A 16,714-nucleotide genomic window follows, 5' to 3' on the forward strand; every position below is an offset into this window, starting at 1 on the left:
GGACTCTCAAGAGTCTCCTCCAGCACCATAATTCAAAAGCATCAATTCTTCGGCGATCAGCCTTCTTTATGGTCCAGCTCTCACTTCCATACATCACTACTGGGAAAACCATGGCTTTTACTATACGGACCTTTGTTGGCAAGGGGATGTCTCTGCTTTTTAAGATGTTGTCTAGGTTTGCCATCGCCTTTCTCCCAAGGAGCAGGCGTCTTTTAATTTCGTGACTGCTGTCACCATACTGCATACTATATCTGCATACTATCCCTTGCTTTTTCCTGTAGGACTAATTGCAGTCATTAACAGTTGTCAACAGGTTTACCATACCAATTGAGTCAATCACCCATCTCCTACTACCCTCCTGAGAAAAACCCCACACTTCACTATATAGAAGGGTCTGATGACTTCTCTTTCAGTGTCTCTGAAAAAGTGTGCATGCACACGAAAGCTCATACCAATAACAAACTTAGTTGGTCTCTAAGGTGCTACTGGACATTATATGCATATATATATATATATATATATATATAAAAGAGCATAAGGTCAAACAGATTCCTCACTGGCCTTGCAGACAACTTCATTGTCCAGAAAGTGGGAGAAGCAACAAGAGGAACAGCCATTTTAGATCTGGTCCTAACCAATGTTGATGACCTGGTTAGTGGGGTAGAAGTGGAAGGATCATTAGGCGCGAGTGATCATGCTCTTCTGAAGTTTACTATACAGCGGAAAGGAGCAGCCAAGCATACTAGGACTCAATTTCTTGACTTTAAGAAAGCCGACTTCATAAAACTTAGGGAAGTGCTGGGTGAGATCCCATGGACAGTAATACTAAAAGGAAAGGGACTTCATGATGGCTGGGAGTTTGTTAAGAGGGAGATAGTAAAAGCACAACGTCAGGCAATACCAGTGAGACGGAAACATGGAAGGTGCCTAAAGAAGCCAGGGTGGCTATCTAAAGAACTTTTAACTGAGTTAAGATTAAAAAAGGATGTGTACCAAAAATGGAAAAGGGGGGAAACCACCAAAGAGGAATTCAAACAAATAGCCAGCACGTGTAGACACAAAGTCAGAAAAGCTAAAGCACAGAATGAACTCAGGCTTACTAGAGAGGTTAAAAGCAACAAAAAAGGCTTTTATGGGTATGTTCGTAGCAAAAGGAAGAACAAAGAAACAGTGGGGTCACTCAGAGGAGAAGATGGTGAAATGCAACAGGGGACACAGAAAGGGCTGAACTCCTCAATGCCTTCTTTGCCTCAGTCTTCTCCGATAAAGAAAACAATGCCCGACCTGAAGAATTTGGAGCAAATGATTCAGCAAAGGAAACACAACCCAGAATAACTAAGGCGATAGTACAAGAATACTTGGCTAGTTTAGATGTATTCAAGTCTCCAGGGCCAGATGAACTGCATCCAAGAGTATTAAAAGAACTGGCAGATGTGATCTCAGAACCACTGGCAGTCATCTTTGAGAATTCCTGGAGAACAGGCGAAGTGCCGGCAGACTGGAGGAGGGCAAATGTTGTCCCTATTTTCAAAAAGGGGAAAAGAGAGGACCCAAATAATTACCGCCCAGTCAGTCTGACATCAATACCAGGGAATATTCTGGAGCAGATCATTAAGCAAACAGTCTGTGAGCACCTAGAAAGGAATGCTGTGATCACCAATAGTCAGCATGGATTTCTGAAAAATAAGTCATGTCAGACTAACCTGATCTCGTTTTTTGACAGAATTACAAGCCTGGTAGATGAAGGGAACGCAGTGGATGTAGCCTACCTTGATTTCAGCAAGGCATTTGACAAGGTGCCCCATGATATTCTTGTAAAGAAGCTGGTAAAATGCGGTCTTGACGATGCTACCACTCAGTGGATTTGTAACTGGCTGACTGACCGAACCCAAAAGGTGCTCATCAATGGTTCCTCTTCATCCTGGAGAAGAGTGACTAGTGGGGTGCCACAGGGTTCTGTCTTGGGCCCGGTCTTATTCAACATCTTTATCAACGACTTGGATGATGGACTCAAGGGCATCCTGATCAAATTTGCAGATGACACCAAACTGGGAGGGGTGGCTAACACCCCAGAGGACAGGATCACACTTCAAAACGACCTTGACAGATTAGAGAACTGGGCCAAAACAAACAAGATGAATTTTAACAGGGAGAAATGTAAAGTATTGCACTTGGGCAAAAAAAAATGAGAGGCACAAATACAAGATGGGTGACACCTGGCTTGAGAGCAGTACATGTGAAAAGGATCTAGGAGTCTTGGTTGACCACAAACTTGACATGAGCCAACAGTGTGACGCGGCAGCTAAAAAAGCCAATGCAATTCTGGGTTGCATCAATAGGAGTATAGATCTAGATCAAGGGAAGTAATAGTGCCACTGTATTTTGCTCTGGTCAGACCTCATCTGGAGTACTGTGTCCAGTTCTGGGCACCACAGTTCAAGAAGGACACTGACAAACTGGAACGTGTCCAGAGGAGGGCAACCAAAATGGTCAAAGGCCTGGAAATGATGCCTTATGAGGAACGGCTAAGGGAGCTGGGCATGTTTAGCCTGGAGAAGAGGAGGTTAAGGGGTGATATGATAGCCATGTTCAAATATATAAAAGGATGTCACATAGAGGAGGGAGAAAGGTTGTTTTCTGCTGCTCCAGAGAAGCGGACACGGAGCAATGGATCCAAACGACAAGAAAGAAGATTCCACCTAAACATTAGGAAGAACTTCCTGACAGTAAGAGCTGTTCGACAGTGGAATTTGCTGCCAAGGAGTGTGGTGGTGTCTCCTTCTTTGGAGGTCTTTAAGCAGAGGCTTGACAACCATATGTCAGGAGTGCTCTGATGGTGTTTCCTGCTTGGCAGGGGGTTGGACTCGATGGCCCTTGTGGTCTCTTCCAACTCTATGATTCTATGATTCTATGATTCTATGATATATACGTTGTTGTTTTGTTGTTGTTGTTGTTGTTTAGTCGTGTCCTACTCTTTGTGACCCCATGGACCAGAGCACGCCAGGCACTCCTGTCTTCCACTGCTTCCCGCAGTTTGGTCAAACTCATGCTGGTAGCTTCGAGAACACTATCCAACCATTTCGTCCTCTGTCGTCCCCTTCTCCTTGTGCCCTCCATCTTTCCCAACATCAGGGTCTTTTCCCAGGAGTCTTCTCTTCTCATGAGGTGGCCAAAGTATTGGAGTCTCAGCTTCAGGATCTGTCCTTCCAGTGAGCACTCAGGGCTGATTTCCTTAAGAATGGATAGGTTTGATACACACACACACACACACACACACACACACACATATATACATATACATATATCGACTGCATCAGACCAACACGGCTACCTACCTGACTCTGGAGCAGTGCATGTGAGTTGAATTGTCTTAAAAGTCTGCCCAGTGGCAGCTGGTGACCATCAGGGCTGGCAGGGTGGGAGTCAGGTATGCCAACAGTAGGTGGAGCCTGGGCCAATGATGAGCAGAGCCAAACAATTCCAGTTTTGTCCCCATCCTCCCTGTTACTGAGTTCTGCAAGGGCAACACTGAGATTGAGGAGGAGAAAACTGATAGCCAGAGTTATTTGCTGGACTGGATGCCAGTAAGAAGACAGGCAGGCGGGAGCTGGATGAGGGCAGCCTGAAGTTGGTAGGGCAGGGCCACATTTGCCTCCACTGTGTATGTATGGCGATAATTTTCAGAGGCTGTTGTGGCAAAAAACGGGGAGAAATACAGTCTTGTGGCACCTGCAAGACTGACCTTTTATTATGACATAACAGAATCATAGAATTGTAGAGTTGGAAGGATCCCAAGGGTCATCTACCCCAACCCTCTACAGTGCAGGAATCACAACTAAAGCATCCCTGACAGATAGACAGCCAACTTTGGCTTCAAAACGTCCAATGAAAGAGAGTCTGCCACCTTCTGAGGGAGTCCATTCCACCTTCCAACAGCAAGTTCTTCCTACTGTTTAGTCAGAATCTCCTTCCTTGTATTTTGAATCCATTGATTCATCAGATGTACCCAAGCATTCACCTTGGATCTTGTAATTGCCTCTTAATGTCTTCTGGGCCTCTTCCTCCTCTTCTCCAGATTTTATGGCAAGTCTCAGATTGGAGCAGGGCGAATAATAACACACACTCACACACACACACACACACACACTGCTGTATGTGCCATCAAGGGCCTTGTAATCGCCCAGAGCACTTGATCAATGTCAATCAACTGCTTCATGACATATTACAGACCCTTATGCTGACAGGGAAGGTGATGTGGAAGGAAACCCGCAGAGGGTGCAGTGGGCTTCTTTAATCCACCTCTCCCTCCCGTCTCCATAACTTCCCTCCTTCCCTCCTTTCTTTTCTGTCCGCCTGGCAGACAGACAGACAGCGCAAGCCTCCCTCTTGTAGCCTGGTGGCCTGATTCTGCTCTTGAGAGCTCCATCTCTCTGAAGTTCCCCAGGGCTTCCCCCGCCCTGGCAAAGAAAGCCTCGCAAGAAAGGCGTGTCCTCCTTGTCAGGATTGCTGCTGCTGCTGCTGCTGCGGGAGGCAGCTCGGAGCTATAAAAGCCCTGCTCAGAGGACGGCTTGGGCTTCACTCCCCGCCTCTGCTTGCTGCGAGAGCACCGAGGCCGTGCAGAGCCAAGCAGCGCCGCCGCCGCCGCCGCCTGCGTGCCTGGGGGCAAAAGAGAAAGCGAGCGAGCGGAGACGCGCAGCCACCGAGGGCGCCGGGCAAGCCCAATGCGCGGACTAGGTGCCTTTGCAACATGCAGGAGCTACACATCAGCTAAACGGAGTTTGCACGCCGCTGCTGGGGCTGGATTGCAGCGCTCTCTTTCCTTATGAAGAAGGCACAAGTGAGTATCGCGCGGGGGAAGTTATGCGCTCTTGTGGTATATATTTTTGCACGGATAGGTGGCGGCGGCGGGGAGATGGTCTCCTCTCCGGATGACTCAGAAAAGAGCAATTGCTCAGGGAACTCGGAGAACCCGCTCTTAGGCCGGAGTAGCGCTGCCTTCCTTCCTCGGGCACTTGTCTCAACTGAGAGAGACCTGCCCGGGGCTGTCGGAGTGCACGCTGAATGCTGAGCTGACAGGCGTCTGAGTCTCCGGAGTGTAGCAGGAGCTCTTAACTTCCTGCACGTGGATTCGGGTGGCACAGACATGGAAGTCGTATCTGGGTTCCCAGCAGATGGGCATCGACCTATAGCACTTGGGATGTGCTGATGATGAGCTAGCCCTCTGCCAGGTTGCTCTGACCCAGAGGCACTGCGTCCGTTGCTCGCCAAGGCGCCTTCCCCACGACAGCGCTGTTCCCGAGTTTCGCGCAGCGAGACGCTGCCCTTATCTGTTCCTTCCTCCATATCTGCACTGTCCTTTGTGCAATTTCGAGGGAAAGTTCCTTGCTGCACTGATAGGGCACTATTAATAGATGATGTATTACAGATGGTGTGAATAATGCACACACGAGATAAGCAGGTTGGCAAGCAGGCGCACGGAACCTGTCCCCGCTGAAATTTTGCTGGGAGAGAGACATGCTGCTGCTTATTTCTGGCTTGCAGCAACTTCATTCAAACCTCCCGTTCTGTGCGCATCCCTTCCACGTACACTTGCATCTGTCACCACCAATACACTTCCATTTCTCTCTCCTTGCCCAGCCTTGCTTAATACATGGCTCTTCCATTACTGCTTCCCAAGTTGCGCCCAAGTGGCGGGTAGTGTATCTTACATATGAGGCAGAAGGTGTTTGCAGAGAAAGGAACCAGAAAATAATTGCTCTGGGATTTATTTTTATTTTTTTATTGCTAATTACAATAAGCTGCTTAAAGTGTGACTTGAAGGGAATGGGTAGTGTGCAGAAGTTGTGTCTACTTTGTGCATATGACACTTGGTTTTGTTTAACGTTTTCACATAACTGGTTCTTTCCTTTCCCCACCCCCTTATCGCAAAGCTGTGCTTACTTTCCTGCCAACTTCCTTCGGTACCTGCTGCTCTCTTGGCTCATTCCATTTTAGGTCTTTCATGTGTATCTAATAGGGGAAAGGATGCAGTGGATGCAAGAAAGGAAATAAGGTGGGAGGGGGGAATCAGGAAAATTCATTTTGGTAGATCGGTCCATTGGTTGCTCAAGAAGAATGAAACAGGGAGGCTCTGTATTTTATGTGACACTTAGCACTTAATTTTGGGAACCTGAGATCTTAGGCACCCTGAAAGATTTAATACCTATTTGCAGGGTAGATTGATCTCTGACAGTCTTTGTAGTACTGTAGTACTGGAAAGTAAAAGTCCTACAAACTTTGGCTTTTTGGTGGTTGGCCCTTAATTGCCTGGTTTGTACCCAACCAGGGTACAAAGTTTGCAGAGTTAGGCTGTATGCTGCAAACTTCCAGGTGTCTGAATCTGCTTAGAACTAAATGAGCACTCACAAGCCCTCCCAAAAGCTGGTTGCAATATAATGTAATGAGGACAAGGGATTTGCTTTAAAAATAAAAACTTTAAACGGCAATGCCGGCCGGATCTCACTCCTAGACTAGAACTTGAGTCTTTTGGAAAAGGAAAGTTTATTTTTAATGTAATGTTAATGTTAACATTCCAGATTCCAGCAAAGCTGACATGATAGATCTCATCCCATTAATCTGAGGAAGGAGGCAGTTAGCTTTGGTGCTCTGGGTCATATGGCTGAGCTCAGGAGTTCCTCACAGTGGCCTGTGGCACTGTTTTGACTTAGCAGAGAAGCATCCATCAGCCACCACCACACTCTCAGCCTTCTTGTGAGCTGGAATTCAGTTTCAGGGATGTGGTCAGGCTGAGAGCGATATTTTTATTTTTGTCATTGGAAAAAATGGAGGGTGGGGGCCATTTGCCAAAAGATCTGTTCTCTTCTTGCTGAACAGTGTTAGATGTTAATCTAAGCCGAGAAGGGCAAAAACAAATGTCTGATTCCTTCGGAGAGATCAGAGTAGACGAGGCTTCAAGCAAAAAGAGGAAGTGCCTTCCCCCCCCTCCCCACTTTAGAAAAAGTAACATTCCACACTCAAGGCAAGTAGAAACTAATCTGGTGGTGATAGTCAAGCACACCTGATTTCCCCCTGCTCCCTTTGTGTCATGCAACAGAGTGCGAATGAAATGGATTAAACCAGAGGATGTTTCACCTGAGGTGTGGATGTAGGTTGATGTTAGTAGGTGCCTGCCTTTTGACCTGGGGAGAGGGGGGATTGTACTGAATGACCTCTAGGTGGCTTCAGAGTGTGATGTAATCAGCCACTACATCATTCTACGTCAACCATTGTTTTATACCTTTCATCTTGCTTCTGTAATATGCCCTATTGTTCCCACCACATTTTCACCCAATGGCTTTTTGAAGAAAAAAAGGGGGGGGTGAGAGAAACAAGGTGGATAAGCGAATAGCTTCTGCTTCAATTTGTGTTAAATATTTCAGGTCAGATTTTCAGCTTGATTCCAAACGTCTTTTCTTGGAAGTAAGTCCTGCTGAGTTCAGTACTAAGCTCAGTAGGACCTAGTTCGTAGCAAGCATGCTTCGTATTGCAACCTAAGGCACTAATGCTAAGCATGCTTGATGGGAGTAAGTCCCACTAAACTCAGTGATACCTGTGCATTTATGAGTGGCTTTAAAAATAAAGTTTTTGAGCAACTGGTATGACTTACACAGAAGATCACCAGTTTTGTTATTATTATGATTTTTAATCCTTAAAATTCATTATAGGACATATGCCACATATGAACATGCTTATATATACAAATATGTGAGTATATCGTAATGTGGAAGTTTAACTCTTCTATTATGGTTAGGGGTACAGTTAGAAAAACAGATGCATATAAATAAAGTAGTTTGATGTGCAAGAGAAGAACTTCATTTATAACAGCCTTGATGTGTAGTTTGTGACCTCCCACACTTAAAGGAAAGAACCCAAGTAAGCTGGCACCACTTTTATCATATTGGAAAACACTTTTCATAACTGGGATCTGAGCATGTATGTACAAGATTTTATTATATGTTATGGTCTTTACAAAAATGTCTTTGTAGTAATGCCTTTTAAATTAACCATGTAGGATTCAAACATTCAGCTACTCATTTACAGTAAGCACACTGATGTAAGCACGTTGAAGGATTACCTGGGTGAGAGGATTTGCAGGATGATAAGTTTAGTAAAAGAAACACTAGTACAAGAGGCAAATCTATACAATTTTGACCCTATCATTCAAAACATTCAAAAAAAAAGGTGGCAGGGGAGAATGAGTTTAGAAAATTTTTGACTTGCAAAAAAGCCCCTATTTTTACAGCTTCGATTCTGCAGCTAATATATTGGGAGAAGTGTGTGTGTGTGTTTTAAAAAGATACTGTAGTGATTGCACCAACTGTATGTCAGGCATTGAATTATGAGGGATAATAATGAATTTGGTGATAACTGCCCAGAGCCCGTCAGAAATTTGACCTGTTGGCTAGACATGCAAACTTTAGGAGACCTTAGTAGTGGAAAAGAGCTAGAGGCAGAAAGAATACAGCTTTCTTTTGTTGAATGCGTACATTCATTGCCAGCAGTTATATGACCTTCAGGGCTTCTCAGCGAGGACAGTCCTGGTAGTGCAGCATTCTTGCTGTTGAAGAGGATCTTTGGAAATAAGCAGGCAGTGCAAACCATACCAGAATATTTCCCGAAGGAGAGCAGAAATAAAGGGAAGATGATATTACCACCACCACCACCATCATAATCATTATATCTTGCAAGACAAACCAAGACACCCATATTCCCATACCACTTGAAGGACTTGTGCACTTGATTCAGGAAGCCTTCCTAAAGGCCCAATTTTTGTGACAAAGCAGTCTTTGCTTTGGGAAATGAGAGCTGCACTCGTAAAGGGGCAGTTAAACTTACTGACCTGGTCTGGATCTAGACGTGTCCAAGATGTGACTCAGCTTTTTGTTTAGTCATCTTAGTCGTGTGTGACCTGACCCCATGAACCAGAGCATGCCTTGGGAACTCTCACTTTCTTCTCAAATCTTCTCCGTTTTTATGTCCATGGAGTTTTCTTGGCAAAATACTGGAGTGGCTTGCCGGTTCCTCCTCCAGGTGGATCACATTTAGTCTAAACTCTCGGCTATGACCTGTCCATCTTGGGTGGCCCTGCACGGCATAGCTCAGAGCTTCTTGGAGTTATTCAAGCCCCTTTGCCACAACAAGGTAGTGATCCATGAAGGGGGTGATTCAGCTAAACGTGTTGTAAACTCATACTGTACAGGGAAATCCAGTAGGGAAAGACGGGACTCCACAGCACCTTCTGGTGTCACATTGTTATATCGCATATACAACACATATAAAACGCTTTCTCTTTGCCAATCTAGCTGAGTCCCTGTAGTATTGAAATGCCACTTTGTTCTCCTAATAGCCTAATAATAAAGAGAATACCTGGGGGTGAGAGGCAGCACCTCCTTGAGAATCAGAGGAGAAGTTTCAAAGATTGAATGATTATGCCTAGATGCAAAAGAGCTGAGCTGGAAATAAGTTTGGGTTTTCAGTTTCTATGTGAGCCAGAGTGAGACACCTGACTATTGCAGGCATAATCCTAAACCAATAAAGTGTGATCTTGGTGTCTGGCCATTTGTTTGTATGCTTATGTTTAAAACTCAGTGACAGTTTCTTCCCTCCCCCTTAAAAAACAAACAAACCTCTGGCTTTGTTTTTCAGGGCTTGGTTTGGACCAGCAGTAAGCTTCCGAATCTTTTTTCAGTATCAGTGCTTAGGTTTTGGAAAAAGCATAATAGTAAATAAATGTGTCTTTAATCGGTGCTGAGGGAATTTTCCTTGGAATTTGTGGCTGCAACCAACCCTCCCACAGTTCAGAGGACTTCTTGCACCCCAACTGTCTGCACAAAATCTTGATCCTTTAGCAGGGTTCATTTCTTTTATAACTCCAGCAGAACCCCATTATCTAATTCAGGCACATGTTCTTGAAATGAGTGTTCTAACACCTTATGCAACATTTCAATGATGGATGAGCCATGATAGACCTGAGAGTCCTGTGCTGGAAGCTTGCTGTTGTTGTAGCTTTTGCATGACTCAGCAATGCATGGTGTTATTCCATCTTTATACAATGCCATAGGGGAAGCTGTTATTCCATCCAGGAAGCCAGCTCAGGAGTTGTACAACCTAGGATGCCTAGGTTAAAATTGAACGTACATTAAAAATTGGCACCTGCTACAAAGAAAGCATATAAAACCAGTTCACATTCTTTCTGTTGGATGCTGTGGGGCAATGCCACCATGAAAGAGAGACAGAATAAATATTATGTTGAAGGAGAGCTTCATTTCTGCACATCCTTCCATTTACTTAGCACGTCATTTTAAAAATGCCTATCATTTTAATTAAACTGATGAATTTCTTATTTTAATAGGGCACTTAAGGGGCGTATCTGGCAAATAAAAAAGAATATTTTTGATCCAAAGTCTTTGTAATGACTGAAACTTGTATAAGTGTGAATATTAGTTCTTTTATTAGTTAAAAAACTCATTTGGAAATGAACTGAATAACTGCTGGAGGGGATGTGTATGGGGAGCATAGAGATGTAATCTTCATTGAATAATTGATTTTAAAACTGCAAGCATCCACAGGTTGTAATTCTCAAGCTACTCATTTTGGCATTGATCCATGAAGGTCATCAGGTCTGCTACTAAGAAATTAGTTGGAGATCTGCAACCAAGGTTTCTTAAAACATAAGTTATACTGGCTAAAATGCTTTCCTGGCTGCTAAGAATAACCTCTAAGGTATGTGGGGAAGATAGGAGCTGAACCGCAATGGTTTTGTTGGGAAGACGTTACTGTTTCAAAATACAGTTTATAAGTGATTTGATGTGAGTAACTTCCGTTCTATCATGTTCAAAGAGTTTGTCTGCACTACTGCTGGCCTGGGAATCAGTTCTGTGGCTTTGGCGTGCAAGAGTTACAGCTCATTTTTCTGTGTCTTGTCTTTTCATATATCCTTCCCTCCTACCGAGGCTCTCCTCTGACTCCTTTTTGGGATATACAGGGTGGTATTCAATGCTAGTCCTACTCAAAGTAGACTCATTGACATTAATGGACACGACTAACTTGGGTTCATTCATTTCAGTGGGTCTGCTCTCTGTTGGACTTAGTTGCATAAAGCCCACTGGGTTTGCATGACAGTAGCTGGCCTATCCTCAGGCATGCTGGATAGAAGCTTCTTGGCTATTTCATACCTAAATCAAGTTTAGTGAAAAGCAGTGTGTGGAGGGAAACCAGGAAAATACAAGGTGGGACAGAGGTGAGACACTTTGCATTCTATCATTTTGTGTGAGGGGAGAATGCACAAAGGTGTTAAAAGGACAACAAACTCCTACAGTGGTAATTGCTTTTCCATTGGATTCATGCAAAATCCATATAGCTGACTCGCAACTTGCACAGTGGTTATGTTCCAGGGGTGGTGCATAAAGCCGAAATCATGTATAGTCAAAAGAACCCTGAAATTGCCCCCTGCAGGGACCCCTCCCTTTCTGAAGCTGGTACACTGAGCATGCCTTGCTGCTGCTACCTCACCCCAAGGTGGAGAGCTTTTAAGGTCTCCGCTTTGCTTATTGGGCTTTTGGAAGCTGTCGTGCAGACTGTGGAAGGCTCATGGGCAAGAGGGATGACCCTGTGAGAGCTTCCCTGAGCCCAGTAAGCAAGGTGAAGAGCCTAAAAGATCTTCCTGTGCCTTGCATGCATTTAATTTGTGCCATGTCAGCTGGCCAGACTCCAACCACGTAAATCTGCAATACAGCATGTTAAAGGCGCAAAAGCTGTGAGTCAGCCATACATATTTTGTAGTGACCTAAAGTGGTTAGATAAATGCATTCTCTCTCTCTCTCTCTCTCTCTCTCTCTCTCTCTCTCTCTCTCTCTCTCTCATGATTTGGGGTGAGGGACATGGGGGTTTATAAAATGATGCGTGGCTTGGAGAAAGAGAAGGCATTATTCCTCTCTCATATAACGCTTGAACCTGGGATGATCCAACAAAGTGGAATAAGGGAGCATTCAAGACAGACACAAGGATGTATTTACACAGGGCAGAGTTAACTTCTGGAAGTTGCTGCTCAGGATATGGCATCTGCTACCTACATAGATGGCTTTTTTCAAGGAAATGAGAAAAAAGTGTGTGCAACAATGGCATACAATTCACTTCAGAGGGAAGGTCATTCCAAAGCCAGGGAACCACCATAGAACCAGCTCTCTTATATTCCCCTGCCCTTCAAAAACCATAGAGTTCGGTGGCAGTGCCATTAACACCCAGACAGGTCAGTTCAAAGGAGCTCCTCCTCCTTGAGGGTTTCCCAGAGGCATCTGGTTAATTAATGTGGAAATCAGGATCCTGAACTGGATAGGCCTTTTGGCTGATCTAGCAGACCTCTTCTTGCGTTCTTATTACTCTGGGATAGCATAGAGAGTGGCAACTGAGTAACCCACCTTTGGTTATGAGATATGAGGAAGCAGTAGTTGAGGTGGACATCAACATCTAGGTAGATGCTGTAAATGCAAGGCTAAACAAGATTCCAAGAGTGTGCTATTGATGGCTCTTTCCGAATCTTTGTGACAGGGTGAGGTTTTTTTTGTTTTTGTTTATCTAGTAATTTCCCAAATTCTGAGTCAACTCTTAGAATTGGGTCAGGCTCAACAGGTTGCTGGGAAAGAGAAGGCAAGAGAAAAGGTACGCTTGCTCTGTTGGCTTAATTTAACTTGGGGACATTGGTAAATTGCTTATGTAAACCACTTAAGGTTTTTAAATTATTAAATTAAGTGGTGTAAAAACTTCATAAATGAACAAACAGGATCAAGTTGGCACTGCCTTTTTTTAAATAATTGGATTACTCAGTTTAGGGGGAGAAGAGGACAGGTGTTGCCAACTGGGTTGAATATTCTTCCATTATTCTTCCAAATAACCTGCAGAGGTTCATCCCAGCTTCTGCACTTGGGTCCTGTTTGCAGACTTTCCATGAGCATCTGGCAGCCCTTTGTGAGAAGAGGATGCTGAACTAGATGAACCTTTGGCCGGATCCAGCGGGGATCTTTTTATGTTCATCTGCTGGGCATCCAGAGGAGGGCCTTCTTTGTTGGTGGTGCAACTGTGCAGAATGCTGTCCCTGTTGAGATCAGAGCCAGATACCAACAGTGCTGTGTTGCTATGATGCGAACCAGTTTAGTATTTCTTTGTAAATGAGGAGTGGTGTAAGAATCATTTCAATCCATCAATCAATAAAATTCCCTTAATGGGAAAGATCAGAGCAAGGGTTTGCGTTGAAGGTTGGGAGATGGGGAAATGCCAAAGCGATAAGCTGTAGAGCAGAGTGACCAACTCACAAGTTTGAGGGGCTCCTAATCAAATTTCACTGAGACTCAAAGACTCTTATCCATTTGGCGGCAGTTGGTAGAAAGGTGATTGTAAAATAAAAGCCTGTTCATTTGGCTCCTGGGTATGCTGAGCACATGAAAGGTGGGGGTCTGTGTCATATGTGTACATGACATATGCACATAGGTTGTGTGCCTGCACAACTGGGAAAACAGTCAGGCAAACTGCCAGCATTTATTTTTATCTACTTGTCCACTTTTGATATATTTAAATAGAGCATATTTATTTATTTAACTGTGTTTATGTAGCTGCCCTGTAGCAGGAGTTCTCTGGGCAGCTCCTGATCACATATATGCATTGGAAGTCAATATTCAAATGGATGGATGGATGGATGGATGGATGGGTGGATGAATCTGTAGCCCCGGTGCAGAAAAGTTGGTGAATGCCTGGTGGTCATGAGAGCACTTGGGATGCATTCAGGGTCACAAACCATCTGTAGGACATCACATTGATTACCCTCAGTGTAGAGAATATTTGGCACAGGATGTTTTCCCTTGGCTGCATAGATTTGAGAGTCCTTACATTTGTGGAACAAACCTATCTCTCTCTCTCTCTCTCTCTCTCTCTCTCTCTCTCTCACACACACACACACACACACACACACACACACACACACACTTTCCTCACCTCCACTTATGGATGAAAGGAGACAACACATTGTGTAGCAGAAATATACACATACAAATCCTATGAACATACAGTTTGAGCACACATAAGGATTTCACAAATAGCCAAGTGAGTCCTTCCCTTGGGGGAAGGACTTGCTGCAATGACGAGCCTCCTCATCTCTTCCCCACATCATGTGTGTCCACTGTGTAAGTGTTGTGTTCTTGCATATTTTCTTTTAGTAAGAAATATAACAATGCTCAAGTCATTTGTCTTCAAAGCAGCAAGTGTGTATTCAAACCATGCTCCTTTCACTAACAGTGCAATCTTACACATAACTATGTAAGTCCCAATTTGTAGACATGCATAGTAGGATTTAACTCTTTGAATATTATTTCTGACTTAATCGTATCACAAAGACAAAGAAACAAAGAAATAAATTTGGATTTTTATCCTTTTAAAGAATTTGTTCTTGGAGATTAAATAGATTTTTAAGGGGGGGGGGACTGTAAGTGTCCAAAAACCACAATGTTTTCATCGTGTGTTCCATTTAATGTGCCAATAGTATCGATGGTAATGAAATACTAAGCTGATGAACTACCGTTGTTGTGCTTGTATGTATTAATGGATTTGTGTGAGTTTTCCTGTCATGCCTGGCTTTTCCCAACATCACTTTTCTCTCTCTCCAAAATCTTCCACACGTTTCCCACCCTGCTGCGCTGCTCCTTGCCATGGCGACTCACACTAATACTTCTAGAAATTGTATCTCCTCAGGGATGTTCCTGCTGACCTTGTTTATACTCTGCACATCCCTAGATTTTTCTCTGTTCGACTGACACCTAGATTAGGAATTGTAAATGGAATTATATTGTGTGAAAACAGCAATTTCTTGTGGTTTGAAGGATTGTGTTTGAAGCTTAATAGAAGGGATCCCAGGGTGTCACTGGTAAACAGATGTTCAGGTTTATTGAAAGGTTTGCAAATTCTAAAACACTGTTGGGAAAAAAGGAATGACTTTATTCATTACTCTGCTGTATATCTAACTGAGAATAATTTTTTTTAAAAGTTCCGCTGATCTAATATTTTCTATAGTAGCATCTGGTGCATATCAGCAGTTGACTCTGTGTAGTCATCATATTTGTATCCCTACCTCACCTAGAAGGAATGCAAGGTGGCACACCACAATTCTCCCCACAACAATCCTCTCAGGTGTTGTTTCCTAAGCAACACCACCTTCTTAAAAAAATATTCCACTTTGGTAATATAAGAACTGCCATGTGTATCTCTGTATGAAATCACAGAGAACTGCTTACTGGCAGTACAGTGGTACCTCGGTTGTCGAACGGCTTGGATCCCAAACAAACTGGCTCCCGAAAACCGAAAACCCAGAAGTGAGTGTTCCGGCTTGCGAATGTTTTTTGGAAGTCAAACGTCTGATGCAGCTTCTGATTGAGTGCAGGAAGCTCCTGCAGCCAATAGGAAGCCGCGCCTTGGTTTTCGAACAGTTCCGGGAGTTGAATGGACTCCTGGAATGTTTTAAGTTTGACAGCCAAGGTACCACTGTATAAGCCATGATGGGGAGATTCTGGCTTGGGTTCAGATGCATTCCTGCTGCCCCCAGAAATCTCCCCAGGTATTCACCACCCTTCTCAAGTGCTGTTTGCATGGCTAGAATGTTTCCTTCAACCATATCAGTGGCTCAGTCTTACCCAGATGGAGACATGTTGGTCTTTTCAACCATTAAGTTGGTTTTTTGAGGGGGAGGGAAGAGGTGACGTTTGGGAAGGGTCTCAAAATGTGGCTGCTCTCCTCACATGTTAATGATTTATCTGTGAGTAACATGTACATGCTTGTATGTCCCAACATTTGAGATAGTGAGATCAGTTGTGTTTCTGCAGGAAGGTTCCAGTTAGCAAAAGAACACTGGAGCACTTACAGTCCTTGACTCAGTCAATGGGTTGGTCTGGAACTAACGCCAAACCATATTTTAGCTTTTATGAGAACAAGTTTCACAGAGCTTGGGCTGGTATACCTTGCTGTGACTGCGTGGAGGAGCTCAAAAGCTTTGAGTTCTTTATTATTAGCCACATGTCATCGAAACCCTAAACTGTGATTTGCTGTAGCTATAGCTAGTTGAAACAAGCCTTCATAAACTATGGTTTGAAGTTACCTTGTACTGTATTAACATACGATAGTTAAGATTAATTACAGTTTGTGGGGGTTTTTAATGGCATGGCAAGATTCTGATATTGATCCTGTGCCCATGCTGGATGAAAATATGGGATGGAAATCTTGCTGAGCCCAAGGCTCAGTGTGACTCATATTCATAACACTATTTGGGGAAATTGTTTTTCAAAACTGTGGATGTTAGGAAAAAGTCACATACAAAATGTGTGCATTAGGAGAAAATATTGTAGCACTAAAGTGCTGATTAATTTTCATGTGTTTTTAAAGCAAAATTTGAGAGTCACCCAACCCTACTTTGAATGGAAATCTACCCCAGGTCTTTGTCAAGGCCTTTGGAAGGTAGTGAGACCTGAAATGAACCAGTCAGTTAGAATCTGATTGTCTCCTGTTGCTACTTGATCTTCTGTATTTTAAAGAAGTTTTATGGTGTTTCAATTATTAGGTATATGTGTTTATTGTTTTCTTGACCTGTTTTACTGTTGTGTTCTCACCCTGGAACCAGTAGGTGAAGGATGAGTTTGAAATA

General features: G+C 43.7%; 1 protein-coding gene across 3 annotated transcripts in view; it reads left to right on the forward strand.

The window, feature by feature from the left end:
- The window catches only part of KITLG (KIT ligand), a 107,675-nt gene that overhangs the window by 20,789 nt on the left and 70,172 nt on the right, over nucleotides 1-16,714 (forward strand). For 2 of the 3 annotated variants that reach the window (XM_080971519.1, XM_080971520.1), the window contains exon 1: nucleotides 4,562-4,837. The exons of the other annotated variant lie outside the window; for it this stretch is intronic. In XM_080971519.1, the coding sequence (XP_080827645.1) occupies nucleotides 4,823-4,837 (15 nt within the window). In that variant the 5' untranslated portion in view covers nucleotides 4,562-4,822. Of the gene's footprint in view, nucleotides 1-4,561; nucleotides 4,838-16,714 lie in introns of those variants that run through there. 3 annotated transcript variants of the gene reach the window in all.

The sequence above is a fragment of the Podarcis pityusensis genome (assembly GCF_964106645.2).
Source record: "Podarcis pityusensis genome assembly, chromosome: 10".
NCBI classification, from domain to species: Eukaryota; Metazoa; Chordata; class Lepidosauria; order Squamata; family Lacertidae; genus Podarcis; species Podarcis pityusensis.